The sequence below is a fragment of the Salmo salar genome, chromosome ssa16 (genome assembly GCF_905237065.1).
Source record: "Salmo salar chromosome ssa16, Ssal_v3.1, whole genome shotgun sequence".
Lineage (NCBI taxonomy): Eukaryota > Metazoa > Chordata > Actinopteri > Salmoniformes > Salmonidae > Salmo > Salmo salar.
Genome location: NC_059457.1, coordinates 78,597,032 through 78,610,816, shown reverse-complemented (window position 1 = coordinate 78,610,816; position 13,785 = coordinate 78,597,032). Strand labels below are relative to the sequence as shown.

Genomic DNA, 13,785 nt, shown 5'->3' with positions numbered 1-13,785 from the left:
TCCATTTGGATGAAGATGGTCTCCTTTTAATTAAGGGCATTTCAAATCTAACAAGTGTTTTTGCAGGGTCCATATACATAAACATACAACCCTTTTCCTTGCCAATCCTCACTATTCTCTGAACACTAGATACTACCAGACTGTTTGTTTCACTGAACAGTCCCAGACTAGGGTAGGAATACAACGGTCTGATATGATTCCATTTCCATCCTCACTGATCTGAAATGACAGGGAAGGTCACAGCATTAAAGCAGAGGTTATAGCTAGGGGTTTGTCCTTTTACCTGTCCTGTTCTTTCAGATCAGTGCATATTGAAAGGAAATGAGACAAGGAGAGGACTCCACTTTAGACTAGTGCGGTGTGTCCTTACAGCGGGGTATTGGTCCTGTTTGAGAGAAACTGGAATAAAGAAAGTTGTGTTTTCATCATTTTATTTCAGTTTTTTTTCTTACTGGGATTAAATAAATGACAAGAGCGGATGAGAACTCCTGATAACGTGACTGGTGTTAGACATTGACGTTTAGCATTTAACATCGACAAGAAATCCTAAAAACATGGGGTACAGCACTGCTTCTGATAATATTCTCAACTTGGACCAGTGACTTTGGTATTGTATTTATACTTTTCTGCAGAAAAAATTAAATAAAAAAAAGTACAACCGCATAAATATAAAACTCCTTCCACCATGTAAAATGGCTAAAACATTCATCAGAAAGTCACACCACGTTGTGAGATGACGTGACGTAATTGAGCAAAACAATCATCTTTAAAAAGCGGAGTCAGCACCGCTGCCGTACAAAAGGCAAAAGTAGCCCAACAACCCGGACACAACTCGACATTAAGAGTGAATCAAACAGAACGAAAAGGAAGTAAAAGCCTGAAACAATAGCGTAATAAAACCCTTATCCCACATTTAAGTGATTCTAAAAGAAAAGGGATGTGAAAATTCTCACAATCAATCAGACAAAGGCAAAAATAAGGAAAGAGTAGGCCTAGTTCCCTGGAGTGCAGCCTTTTTCCTCACACGGGTCAGAAGAGATCAGAGTACCGTGTCAATATTTTTTAAATTATTAAGTATTCATATATAGTATATACACATCTTGGACTGCTAAAGCTTGCTCACATAAGTAAACAGGTTACAACATGGCTTGGAAAGGACCAATGTATGCGACTACTGCACTGTACACTCCAAAAATATGTATAGAAACCACACAAGGCAGCAATACGGAGGGGGGACAAAACACTGCTCGCTACACATCAGTAGTGGAATTACAATTTACAGTCATAAATGAAACATGTCCCCATGGCTCAAGGAATATTCTTCATTTACAGTAGAATAAATACTTTATGCTATTGCTACTCCTCCTGCGACTTACATTCTAACCCTAGACAGAAGCCAGTGTAAAGCAGACAGATGAAGTGTCGTCCCGTATGTTATGAGTTTTGTTCAAGACTAGTTGTGATTTTTTTTAACTTAACTTCGTATTTCCACCCCAACTCCCTTTCCTAAATTATTTTGTTACTTTTGAGAAATGGTTGGGGAGGGAGAGGGGGCTGGAGAGAAAAAGTGCTATGAACCTAACTGTGGTCATAAGTTGGTGACAGTGAATTTAACGTCAAATTTTCCTTGGAACTTGTCCTTCTCGCTGTAGCCAATGTTCTCTCCGTAGGCTCTGCACTCGATGCGCAGCTCGGTGTTCATGGTGAGGTTGACGAACTGGAGGGCCACTAGGGGCTGCAGGTACTGGGGGTGAAGCAGCTTGCCGTAGTAGGGGTAATACTGGAGGGGGAAACCTTCCCCAATGCCGTAGTACTTCACCTCCCCGATCTTACCGGCGTCCTCCTCTCTCTGCAAAGAGATTGGGTGACAGAGTCAAAAGGAGAAAGACTGTGCCATTTTGGTCATTCCGACATCTGACCTTCACCCAGAAACACATTTACAATTAAAAAAAACTTAACCGACATTGGAATGATCAATTGGGATTCGATGTGGTTCCATCTAATTCTGTGTCTGGCGTACTGTACCTTGTTGGTGCAGAAGATGGGCATGACGTTGGGCTGGACCTTGGTCTGCGCTCCCTCAGGGATGCTTTCATTGGAGCTGGGGGGCTGAAAGAATGGAGGACAGGTACACAGTGAGCGAGGAGGCAAAACAATCTGCTAAAAACAGTAACACTTTTACCTAAGAAAGTTTATGTAGATTTTGTATTCAATAATGTACTACTACTTTTGGGGGAAATATGCATAAACTAACCAGGGGCCACTGGAAATATCAAAGTGACCAGTTTGTACAAGAGGTCAACTTTTCATATGTCCTGGTTGATAAGGCCTGAAAGCTATGTCCTGAGGATATTTACCCTTGGCCTGAAGTTGACGATCCTGTTCAGCTTGACGATCAGGCAGGGTTTTCCTTCCTGGAAGCCAAATTCTCTGTCTTCCATGCCGGAGCAAGGCCCAAGCCAGCTCCTCTGGAAGCGACAGGCCTTCCTGATCCCCACATCACTCTCCAGGTCGCCACGGTTCTTATAGTCCTCCGGTTTCTCTGAAGGCAGGAGGAGGAGAAATCACAAATAAACAATTGAGCACAAGAAGCCACAGCTGCTCGCTTCAACTAATTCATCAACAACAACAAAAATCTAAAAAACACCTTCTCTCTGAAGAAGCCAATACACAATTCCATTCCATGTCCTGGCCACTTAGTTCCTATCCCACCTGATGTTAGAACATCAGAAAGGATTCAATAAGCAAAAGGCTAGAAGATGATGGTACCACCTCCATCTAAGTAGAGCTTCCACCACACTGAGCACCTCAGGTCTGTGTCATGGCAGGGGGTAGGACTAGGAGCTAGGGGGAGGGGGTAGAGAGCGGAATGGAACACTTCCTGTACCTCCACAATCCTCGTATTTCATCTGGTCCCGCTGTTTGTCGTCGTCATACATAACCAGGAACTCTCGCATGGCCTTGGTGTAAGCCAAGTAGGTCTCCACATCATTCAAGTTGAAGGCGATCTCGGATTTGTCGGAGCGTGGGGTGTGTGATAGGCCTGACAACAGACAGTCACCATCAGTTTCAGAAGTAGAGAAAGTACTATTAGCAATACACACTTTTATAATAGGACAATAATGTTTCAGTGGACTTGTGACCATTCTATTTACACTAACTCACAATAGTACTGCAGTTACATAGATAACCTTACTGAGTATGAAACCAGTTAAGAACAGTCGGTGTAATTTGCTTTCTAATGAAGTCTTTCAGTGAGGCAGTCATCCATTGAAGAGTCCACACTTTGGAAAACAGTCTTGAAGAGGAAGACAAGGTGAATCCCTGTCATTGTTCTTAGCAGGAAAGACGGGTCATGTAAAAGGGAAAAGCCAATTTCAAACAAAAGACAACTGTCTCTACGCTACGGCACAAGATCCAAAACACGTCCGCCCCTATTCTCTTCTACTTCCTTATTTACAACCAGCCCATCCTAGCCCCCACTCTAAGTTCCATCTTTCATGACCAGAAAACTAAAGAGAACTCTAACTGGACTGAGTGAGGTGAGGAGTCTGAAGAGAGTAAACCTCTTCGTTGTGACGACCTGGCCCAGTTATCAGGCCTCCTGTGGAAAGTAACGCACTATCAATGCCTAGCTACCTCTCCTCATCTCCTAATGGAGGTTCCCTGAGCAGATCATGGCTATATATACCCAGACAGACAAATGACTGAGATACTGGCCTTAGACCCAATTCAAATGCAGCTTACTAGTCTTCGACAATGTGATGGTTGAAAACCCCAACAGGAAAGGGTTAATGCTCTGTGGAAGGGCACTGGTGCTGTGGGATTGGGTTGTGTTGTGTAAGGGGAGAAAATAAAGTGGAGAATAGCATCTGCCGTTGACAGTTTACCACAGAGCTCTCACTGGTAAAGGAAGCAAGCAATGACTACCAGAACTTCACGGTCTGTTTTAACTCTAGTCAAAGGCATCAGGAGAGAGCTCTGTTAGGGGACCACAATGTAAAGTTCACGATTAGCACTTCTCCCTCCATTTCACACCCACGTGATCAGAACAGACTCCAGCGAAACGGACTACACCGCTCAGAAAAAGGAAGCTGTGGAGAAAGACATGGAATATGCAACGTCCAGTAATGTGGAACAGTTCTCGTTCTTAAAACACTACACTCCCTAACAAATTGGGACGAGATGTCTCCACCCATGTAGCTCCTACTTTAGGGGAATTAATTGACCCACTACCTACACCAGTGGTCCAATACGACATGAGCATTTAAACAGTAGGACTGCAGTAACTGGAATAACACATCAAGGATTCAGTTCACTACTAGACCAGAGTTCATTTTGACAGAAGCACTTCTGTACATCTTTGCCAAAAAAAAAAATCGAATTTCACCAGTTTGTTATTGGACGTAAGCATACTACTGTAAGCATACTACTGTACAAGTTAGCCTTAATGAGCCAGGGCCATAGACACTGATTCAGTAACAAAATAGTTCCGCATGCATGGATGACACCCACTGTTTACTTGAAAGACAAGAGTCCTCTGTGTCTGACCTCAAAACGGTACTGTGCCGGCCTGCTCTCTGGCCCATACAGTGCTAAAGTCAATTCAGCTGATAACTCACAGTGGGACTCCCTTAACGAGTTAAAGTGTGAAATTCAATAAGAGGATGTTTGACGGACATAACCCAGCCCTCTGAGATATACAAACATGCATGTTAGACTCTGGCTGCAGCCCAAATTGCATCCTATTCCTTACATAGTGCACTACTTTTGACCAGTGCGTAGGGAATAGGGTGCCATTTCAAACGAAGCCACTGTGGTTGGACACCATCTCCCTTGTCCCCAGGCAGCAGTAGTGGCTCAGTGTATAGTGTTCAGTGATACCTTACCTGGGGGAGCAACTCTGTCTTGCCAGGTGGGTTTGTAGTTACTGAGGGTGAGAAGCAAGGCCTGGATGGTGCCGATGAATACTCCAGCCAGAAAAGCATAGAAGATTAAGTAGAACCCTAGAATTTTAACTGTAAAAGGAGAGAGCGGGAGAGAGAGAGAGAGAGAGAGAGATATGGGTCATCACCATGAAAAAGATGGAGGACAAATGATTGTGACATACGCCTTTTCTTCTTTTTTTTTAAACTACAAACACCAGTCATGCCATGAAATTAAGATCTGGTTGTTATGTTGCTGACAAGGTCCATTTCCACTCATTCAGTTGAGTCATACAAAAAGCCACATACAGAACTCCAGCATTCCGCAATTGTAGAATGTTAAATTTGCTCTGAAAAACAATGATCATTCCCCATAATGAAGTCCCAAGTCCAACCTTAGCATTACTGCTGTAGTTAAGAATCTGCTCAAGTCAACACAACCCTGCCACCCTAACCAGCCCTGCAGAGCCAGTGTGTACAGTACGCTAAACACCGCAGACACGTAGACCGTGGATCCCCACTTTCATTTTTCACTGTAGTGTTTGTGGAGTTGGGGACTTAAAATGCATACCACTTTAATATCAAATACACAAGCAATGTCTTGCACCAAAGTGAGACAAGAAGGGTACAGCTTAGAAAGAGAAACAGCAAGTCTGCCTATTGTGTCGTCAAACAAGTGTTTCCTCAGTGTTCCAATTCCAACTGGACCAATTCAATCTCATGCGTGTCTATCCTATCGTCAAACCTTAGACTGCCCAGTCATTGCCCACAACACTATCAAACATATTAAAAATTGGATAAATAGATTGGCTGGCTCTACTACTAATCCAAGCCCACCTGGTTTCTACTTTAAGGTTCCTGGTCCGTACACAGACTATCCGTAAGTGGAATGAGTCCCAAATGGCACCCTATTCCCCATGTAGTGCCCTGGTCAAAAGAAGTGTACGATATAGGGGAAAAGGGTGCCATTCGGGATGCACTCCTGGGCTCAGTGATACCTATACAGGTAGAATGCATGCAGACAGAGAATCCCATGTCTCCTATGGAGGGAGCAGGAGGTAGCCTAACCACAAAGCCACTGTTCCAAATAGTAATCCACCTATAACAGTAGACATTGTCTTGACTCTTCACTGAGGGCAGGAAAATGAAGTGTAACCAGTAGATCATACAGTAGTAGCCAGGAGAACAACAACTTCAGGCTTCAGAGTAAATACAATTGTCAAATCACTTTTGTTTGCTCTTAAACTCAGCACCCAGAAACAAATCTCAAGCCAGCTACTCAGCTTTAATTGTTAGGCCTGTCACAAGAGACTAGGTTGCTCTTAACATAGTGCCCACATCTCAGATAAACCAATAAATTAATACATTCAGGTCCCAATAATAAATGGAGGCAGTCTGCATGCTCAGCTTTTATACAAAACCTAGATACTACCCAGCTTGCACATAACGTTCTGAGAACCATACAGTATGTTTCTTAGAGCTTGGTGAGAGTGTGGTTGTGCTATGGTTATTTTGCATACAACCTTCCCACAACATTCTGGGAATGGTGCAGGATACCCAGCTAGTACATAACATTCTGAGAACCATATGTTTCTTAGGTGGGAATTGCAGTACCTCCGTTTAACTTTTCCTCATGGTTCTATTTAAAGTAATGTGCTGAAATTGTTTAGAGAACGTAAAAATAAAAATAAATAAAAAAGGGGCACTATGCAGAAATTCCGCCGCCTTTTCCTTGTTGCTAAAATTTAAAATAGTTCGCCTAAATTTCGATTTGTGACGAAACAAGCAAGCATAGTGTAGAGAATCATTGTCCTAAACCACTGAAATATATTTTCCATAACCAAAAATACTATTTTCAGCTGGTGTACAAAACTGACACTAAAAGACGCAAAAACAAAACTTAAGAACAGAAAGCATAGAAATAGCGCACATGGAACAGATCTACCACATCTTAGACTTGCTTTCAATGAGAATGACAGATCTGTCAATTTGGTCAGGTCGCCCAAAAAGTTACATATTGCAGCTTCAAGAAACAACGTTCTGTGGAAATGTAAGTACTTATAAAAGTAAATAAAACGTTTTCTACAGGTTTCCTCAGTTCTATTTTAAGTCATGTTTTCAGAACATTAAGAAAACATTAGTAAACGTTCAAAGAACATTCTAAGAAAGTTATTTAAAAACATACATTCCATTCTAAGCATCACCAAAACTATCCTCTATCTTGATAAGTGTGTTGATCACACCCACTAATTGGCCACAACTGGTCTTAAATGAGTGCTCGCTTCCTTTAAAATTGAGGTTTGTTTAAATAGACTAAAGTGAACAACTTTGTATGAGTAAAGTAAAAAAAAAAAAAAAAGCATGCTAGTTGCATCCTGGTGGCGCAGTGGACTAATTCCATGGATAGAGAACAGAAGATCATAGTGTCAAATCTCACTGACACCGTGCAACAATAAAAAAATAAAAGAAAGTTATGCGTTTGAATGATTAATGCCTAAGAAAATGAATTGACGTGTCCCATCTGTGCTTGGAGTTCAAAACAGTTATTGAAACATGTTCTTAGAACATCAAAACTGTTCGCTGCTCTGGCACCCCAATGGTGGAACAAGCTCCCTCACGACGCCAGGACAGCGGAGTCAATCACCACCTTCCGGAGACACCTGAAACCCCACCTCTTTAAGGAATACCTAGGATAGGATAAAGTAATCCTTCTAACCCCCCCCCCCTTAAAAGATTTAGATGCACTATTGTAAAGTGGTTGTTCCACTGGATATCATAAGGTGAATGCACCAATTTGTAAGTCGCTCTGGATAAGAGCGTCTGCTAAATGACTTAAATGTAAATATTATTTAATTACCTTCCAATAACCTACAATTTCCATTCTCAGAACATTAATAAAACCTTCCAGGAAATCTTTCAGGGAACCATAGAACATTCACAGAACCTCCCTGCAACCTAAAAAATAAATGTAAAAAAATTATTTAAAAATACATTCCCAGAACATGTGAAATGTTTACTTCCGTTCTCAGAACAATTATTATTTTATTTATTTTTTACAGGTCAGGAAACATTACTTTGTAATCAGAACCAATGGGAAACCAAAAACTTACGTTCCCACAACTTCCAAGAAACCAAAATGTGCTAGCTGGGATATGCATCAAACCAGCACAGGTATACAGGTCCAGAATGAGAAATCATAGGCCCAGGGCTTTGGTATTTTGAAATCTGCAAAAGGCAAACCAACAGCCACAACCAACCATAGAATTATAATCCATAAATGGCACTTCCCACTAAAGTCAGGACTGGCATTCCTTGCTAGTGTACCCTTGAGTTTAAGTCAGTCAGTCAAATTGCCAAAGTAAGAGGTTAACAAACCCTTCTATGGATTATACGTCTATGGCCACAACTGTATATTTGGAGCACGCTGCCCAAACTGCGGCCTTCCCAACTGTAGGTATACCGCTAACTGCCAAAATAAAGGAAACACTTAAGTAAACGAGGGATACAAAGTACATGTTATGGTGTGCATTTTCCTGGCATGGTTTAGGTCCACTTGTAGAATCTATGCCAAGGTGCATTGAATCTGTTCTGGCAGCTCGTGGTGACCCAACACCCTTTATGTTGGCGTTTCCTTTATTTTGGTCTGTGCTCGTGCTAAAACTTAATCCACAGTTGTTGTTTTTTTCTAAACTATACATTTTCTGTGGCTAAATTATGATCTCTGGTGGATTTCAAACATTGAGAGTGGGGCTCCTGTGGTTGGATCATTTTTATTTATTTTTTATGATACAAATACATTTTAAAAAAGCATCTTGGACCCTCTACAGGCTTGACTCACAATTGACCAGTCACATTTACTTATTATGCAGTTTATTTTTATTAATCAGTTACCCAATCAAGGCAGCCCCCCCCCCCAGTTACCCATGTGGGCCTCATACCTCATCTCCTCCCACCATCTGATGATTAGTAGAGCAGCAGCAGCAGTCTGTCTACACTCATTGAGAGCGGGCTCTTGAGTCCTGTGGTTGGCAGTTGCAGTAAAAAGATACACACATATTTTTTGTAAAACAATTTAATATTATTTTGCTTCCTCTTGGGCCCCCCCACAGGCTTGGGCCCAGGGACTTCAGCCCCGGTAAGCCCCTGCAGGTACAGTGCATTTTAGTAATTTAGCAGAGGCGCTTATACAGAGCGACTTACGGGAGAAATTAGGGTTAAGTGCCCTGCTCAAGGGCACATTGACAGAGTTTTACGTAGTCGGCTCGGGGTTTTAACCAGCAACCTTCGGTTACCGTCCGAACGCTCTTAACCGCTAGGTTACCTGCCGCCCCGAGTCCAGCCATAGTACAGTATTAGAATCTCCTACAGTCACCCCCAACCCTGCCGCCCACACCAGCCCCGCAGAAATAGTACTGTATAGGCCTAGTGGTCCCCCAACCCACCAGAGCTGCAGAGCTAGTACTGTATAGGCCTAGTGGTCCTCCAACCCACCAGACCTGCAGAGCTAGTACTGTATAGGCCTAGTGGTCCTCCAACCCACCAGACCTGCAGAGCTAGTACTGTATAGGCCTAGTGGTCCCCCAACCCACCAGACCTGCAGAGCTAGTACTGTATAGGCCTAGTGGTCCCCCAACCCACCAGACCTGCAGAGTTAGTACTGTATAGGCCTAGTGGTCCCCAACCCACCAGACCTGCAGAGCTAGTACTGTATAGGCCTAGTGGTCCCCAAACCACCAGACCTGCAGAGCTAGTACTGTATAGGCCTAGTGGTCCCCCAACCCACCAGACCTGCAGAGCTAGTACTGTATAGGCCTAGTGGTCCCCCAACCCACCAGACCTGCAGAGCTAGTACTGTATAGGCCTAGTGGTCCCCCAACCCACCAGACCTGCAGAGCTAGTACTGTATAGGCCTAGTGGTCCCCCAACCCACCAGACCTGCAGAGCTAGTACTGTATAGGCCTAGTGGTCCCCCAACCCACCAGACCTGCAGAGCTAGTACTGTATAGGCCTAGTGGTCCCCCAACCCACCAGACCTGCAGAGCTAGTACTGTATAGGCCTAGTGGTCCCCCAACCCACCAGACCTGCAGAGCTAGTACTGTATAGGCCTAGTGGTCCCCCAACCCACCAGACCTGCAGAGCTAGTACTGTATAGGCCTAGTGGTCCCCCAACCCACCAGACCTGCAGAGCTAGTACTGTATAGGCCTAGTGGTCCCCCAACCCACCAGACCTGCAGAGCTAGTACTGTATAGGCCTAGTGGTCCCCCAACCCACCAGACCTGCAGAGCTAGTACTGTATAGGCCTAGTGGTCCCCCAACCCACCAGACCTGCAGAGCTAGTACTGTATAGGCCTAGTGGTCCCCCAACCCACCAGACCTGCAGAGCTAGTACTGTATAGGCCTAGTGGTCCCCCAACCCACCAGACCTGCAGAGCTAGTACTGTATAGGCCTAGTGGTCCCCCAACCCACCAGACCTGCAGAGCTAGTACTGTATAGGCCTAGTGGTCCCCCAACCCACCAGACCTGCAGAGCTAGTACTGTATAGGCCTAGTGGTCCCCCAACCCACCAGACCTGCAGAGCTAGTACTGTATAGGCCTAGTGGTCCCCCAACCCACCAGACCTGCAGAGCTAGTACTGTATAGGCCTAGTGGTCCCCCAACCCACCAGACCTGCAGAGCTAGTACTGTATAGGCCTAGTGGTCCCCCAACCCACCAGACCTGCAGAGCTAGTACTGTATAGGCCTAGTGGTCCCCCAACCCACCAGACCTGCAGAGCTAGTACTGTATAGGCCTAGTGGTCCCCCAACCCACCAGACCTGCAGAGCTAGTACTGTATAGGCCTAGTGGTCCCCCAACCCACCAGACCTGCAGAGCTAGTACTGTATAGGCCTAGTGGTCCCCCAACCCACCAGACCTGCAGAGCTAGTACTGTATAGGCCTAGTGGTCCCCCAACCCACCAGACCTGCAGAGCTAGTACTGTATAGGCCTAGTGGTCCCCCAACCCACCAGACCTGCAGAGCTAGTACTGTATAGGCCTAGTGGTCCCCCAACCCACCAGACCTGCAGAGCTAGTACTGTATAGGCCTAGTGGTCCCCCAACCCACCAGACCTGCAGAGCTAGTACTGTATAGGCCTAGTGGTCCCCAACCCACCAGACCTGCAGAGCTAGTACTGTATAGGCCTAGTGGTCCTCCAACCCACCAGACCTGCAGAGCTAGTACTGTATAGGCCTAGTGGTCCTCCAACCCACCAGACCTGCAGAGCTAGTACTGTATAGGCCTAGTGGTCCTCCAACCCACCAGACCTGCAGAGCTAGTACTGTATAGGCCTAGTGGTCCTCCAACCCACCAGACCTGCAGAGCTAGTACTGTATAGGCCTAGTGGTCCCCCAACCCACCAGACCTGCAGAGCTAGTACTGTATAGGCCTAGTGGTGCATAAGACAATGTCAAAGGGTCACATCTTATAGGAGACAGCAGTTCCCTTTCAATCAATTACGTATGACTTAAGATGTCACCTGTTCCTTGGCAGAATTATAAGGACATCACAACCACCCTAATGCGTCTTATCCAGATCATGCCTTTTCCCTGATCACAATTGGCCGGTACAAGGGTGCGTACATTATCCATATTATAGACGAGGGTTCAATATCTCCTCTCTCTCCATGCATCACACCAGATAAAACATATGTTCTTGCATTGTAGACAGATTAAATTAATCTTGCAAGTTGCCGAATGGAGACGAGTCATCATAAAAGTCATGGATAGTGTCACACACACATCGTTCAAAATGATGCACCTCTTACATTGGATGGATTAGGAGCACCAGTGTTGGTTGGAGAGATGTTGAATGGGTGGGTTTGGGGGAGTGGGGTTAGAGGCTCACTTCCATATGTTTCCTTCTCATTTTATTGAACTGAATATGAAATTATATGTTGTACCTGTAACCCCCCCAAAACAAGAAAAATGACAAAATAAATAAAAAACATTAAAAAAGAGATAATACACACAAAACACAGTTGAAGTAAATGACCAAACCAACCAACTTGAGGGCGTTAGTTAAATAAGCAAAATTGCAACATGAATTGTCGCTCAGCCTGTCATCCTCTGAATACCGAAAATGTAGGGTAGTTGTGTGACATTGAGACGAGGGAAGACATGGGTGCAGACGGAAACGAGAAAAGTCAAATTAGTCTACTTAATACATTTCCATTGTTAATTAAAGTGACACAGGATCCACATCGAATAGTAACACTAGATGGAATGTCCTCTCCATAATTCCAAGTAGGCCCCATCACCTTGAATCACCTTGGACTATGATGCATTTTTAACCCTTTGATTGTGTCATTTTACATCGGAAATGAAACTAAGTCTCTACAGCATGTACATGTGGTGTAATTCCATCCTAATAGTTATAGATCATGTAAATGCGATGGGGAGTTCTAGTCTCCTTCCAGGCATAGGCGGCTGCGTCTCTGCAGTGTGATCAACTAGCCGACTGTACTATTAGGATTCGAACCATCAGAATAACATGTTCTAATAATGTATTATGCATATTCCCACCACCGTCTTTCAACGACCTATTTGGATTCTCATATTGATTTAAGATGTGCGACTTAAATGAAAACCCATCTTTGCTTGGAACAGTCGGAAGGCTGTTCTTTTGAATAAGGCAGTAGGTTCCTAGCAAGGACAAGTGACAGTGAAATATGAGCAAAAAAAACTGGTTGCATGTTCACCGTATGCTTTTACTCACAACACAGACACGGAGAGCCATGAACAACGAGTGGCGATGGGCAATGATATGGACTCGGTGACACCGTACCATTGTAGCACACATTGCTGCAAAGTCAAATCAAACAGGTGCTATGCACCAAGATGAAATGAAGACTCGGTGCGCGTTCCATACTACCCAATAGGCGTTCGATCGTGCCATATGAGATCCATCACAATTTCGATTAAAACCTCCGGCCATAATGCCCAATTAACGTGATCTTAAATATCAGAATGGCATACTTACACCAACTCCCCCCTGTGCGTCCACAAAATTCCCCCTTGTCCGAATCCCATACAAACTTCTTCCATCCACCATCGTCTTTATTCGAAGACATTTTCGACTGTGTGTTTCAGTTCCTTTTAGTGTGGTGCTCTTTCTTTATTCAGTTCCCTTCGCTTCTCTCTGCCGTCCCTCTCCGGAGTACCAAATTCCAAAAACCGACGGACTTGTACACGGCTTGTTCCTGCGTACTCACTGCACACAGATATATCGAAGTTGCAGTCGACTCCGCCCGAAAACTATTTTAACAAGTCACCAACTAGGAGGGAGGGCCAGCTCTCGCGAATCACAAACGAGCGTCCTCTCTGCGTAATGTTATCGTTTGTGGAGAGTCGGGAGCGGGGTTTTGCTCCACCCTTGGACGTAGTATACGTCAGAATGTCCTTTACGATGCGACCCTGCGATTTCAACAGAAGAGCACTCACATGAATACAGATTCAGAGGCATAGTACATCTATTCACAGCGCCAGCAATACATTACAAATTGCCAACATTGTCTTCATTATCTGGAGGCCTAATTCACTCAAACTGGGATTTACAATGTGGGTAAACTTAAAATGTTAAAAATTACAGAAGTATGATGGCCTGACATAATTACTATTCATACTTATATGATCATCTGATGAAGCCAAGATGACTTGGCCATTCCTCAATAACTCAATTGTAATTGGAGAAAAACACCCATCCCAGCTAGCACATTTGGTTCCCTTTGAAGTTGTGGGAACTTGTGTTTTTGGTTTGGCTGCAACCTGAGGTAGAAGAGGCGCTATTGCGCCTTCTTCACCACACAATCTGTGTGGATGG

The 13,785-nt window shown here is 44.3% G+C and overlaps 1 protein-coding gene across 1 annotated transcript; it reads right to left on the bottom strand.

Moving 5' to 3' along the window:
- Positions 1-414: 414 nt before the first annotated feature.
- On the bottom strand, positions 415-13,244 carry LOC100136391 (sodium/potassium-transporting ATPase subunit beta-233). The gene is made up of 6 exons (XM_014152337.1): positions 12,946-13,244; positions 4,890-5,018; positions 2,888-3,043; positions 2,358-2,542; positions 2,026-2,109; positions 415-1,849 (listed from the first exon to the last, which is right to left on the bottom strand). The coding sequence occupies exons 1-6, from the start codon at positions 13,034-13,036 to the stop codon at positions 1,589-1,591; spliced, it is 906 nt and encodes a 301-aa protein (XP_014007812.1). The 5' UTR covers positions 13,037-13,244; the 3' UTR covers positions 415-1,588.
- Between the last annotated feature and the right edge of the window lie 541 nt (positions 13,245-13,785).

What these genes read in the sequence shown, in the direction of transcription:
- LOC100136391 (XM_014152337.1), bottom strand. Translation starts at nt 13,036, where the DNA reads ATGTCTTCGAATAAAGACGATGGTGGATGGAAGAAGTTTGTATGGGAT. An exon ending in AGACAGAGTTGCTCCCCCAG is followed by an intron (nt 3,044 to 4,889) that starts GTAAGGTATCAC and finishes GTCTGTTGTCAG; the next exon opens with GCCTATCACACACCCCACGC. An exon ending in CCATCTTCTGCACCAACAAG is followed by an intron (nt 1,850 to 2,025) that starts GTACAGTACGCC and finishes ATCTCTTTGCAG; the next exon opens with AGAGAGGAGGACGCCGGTAA.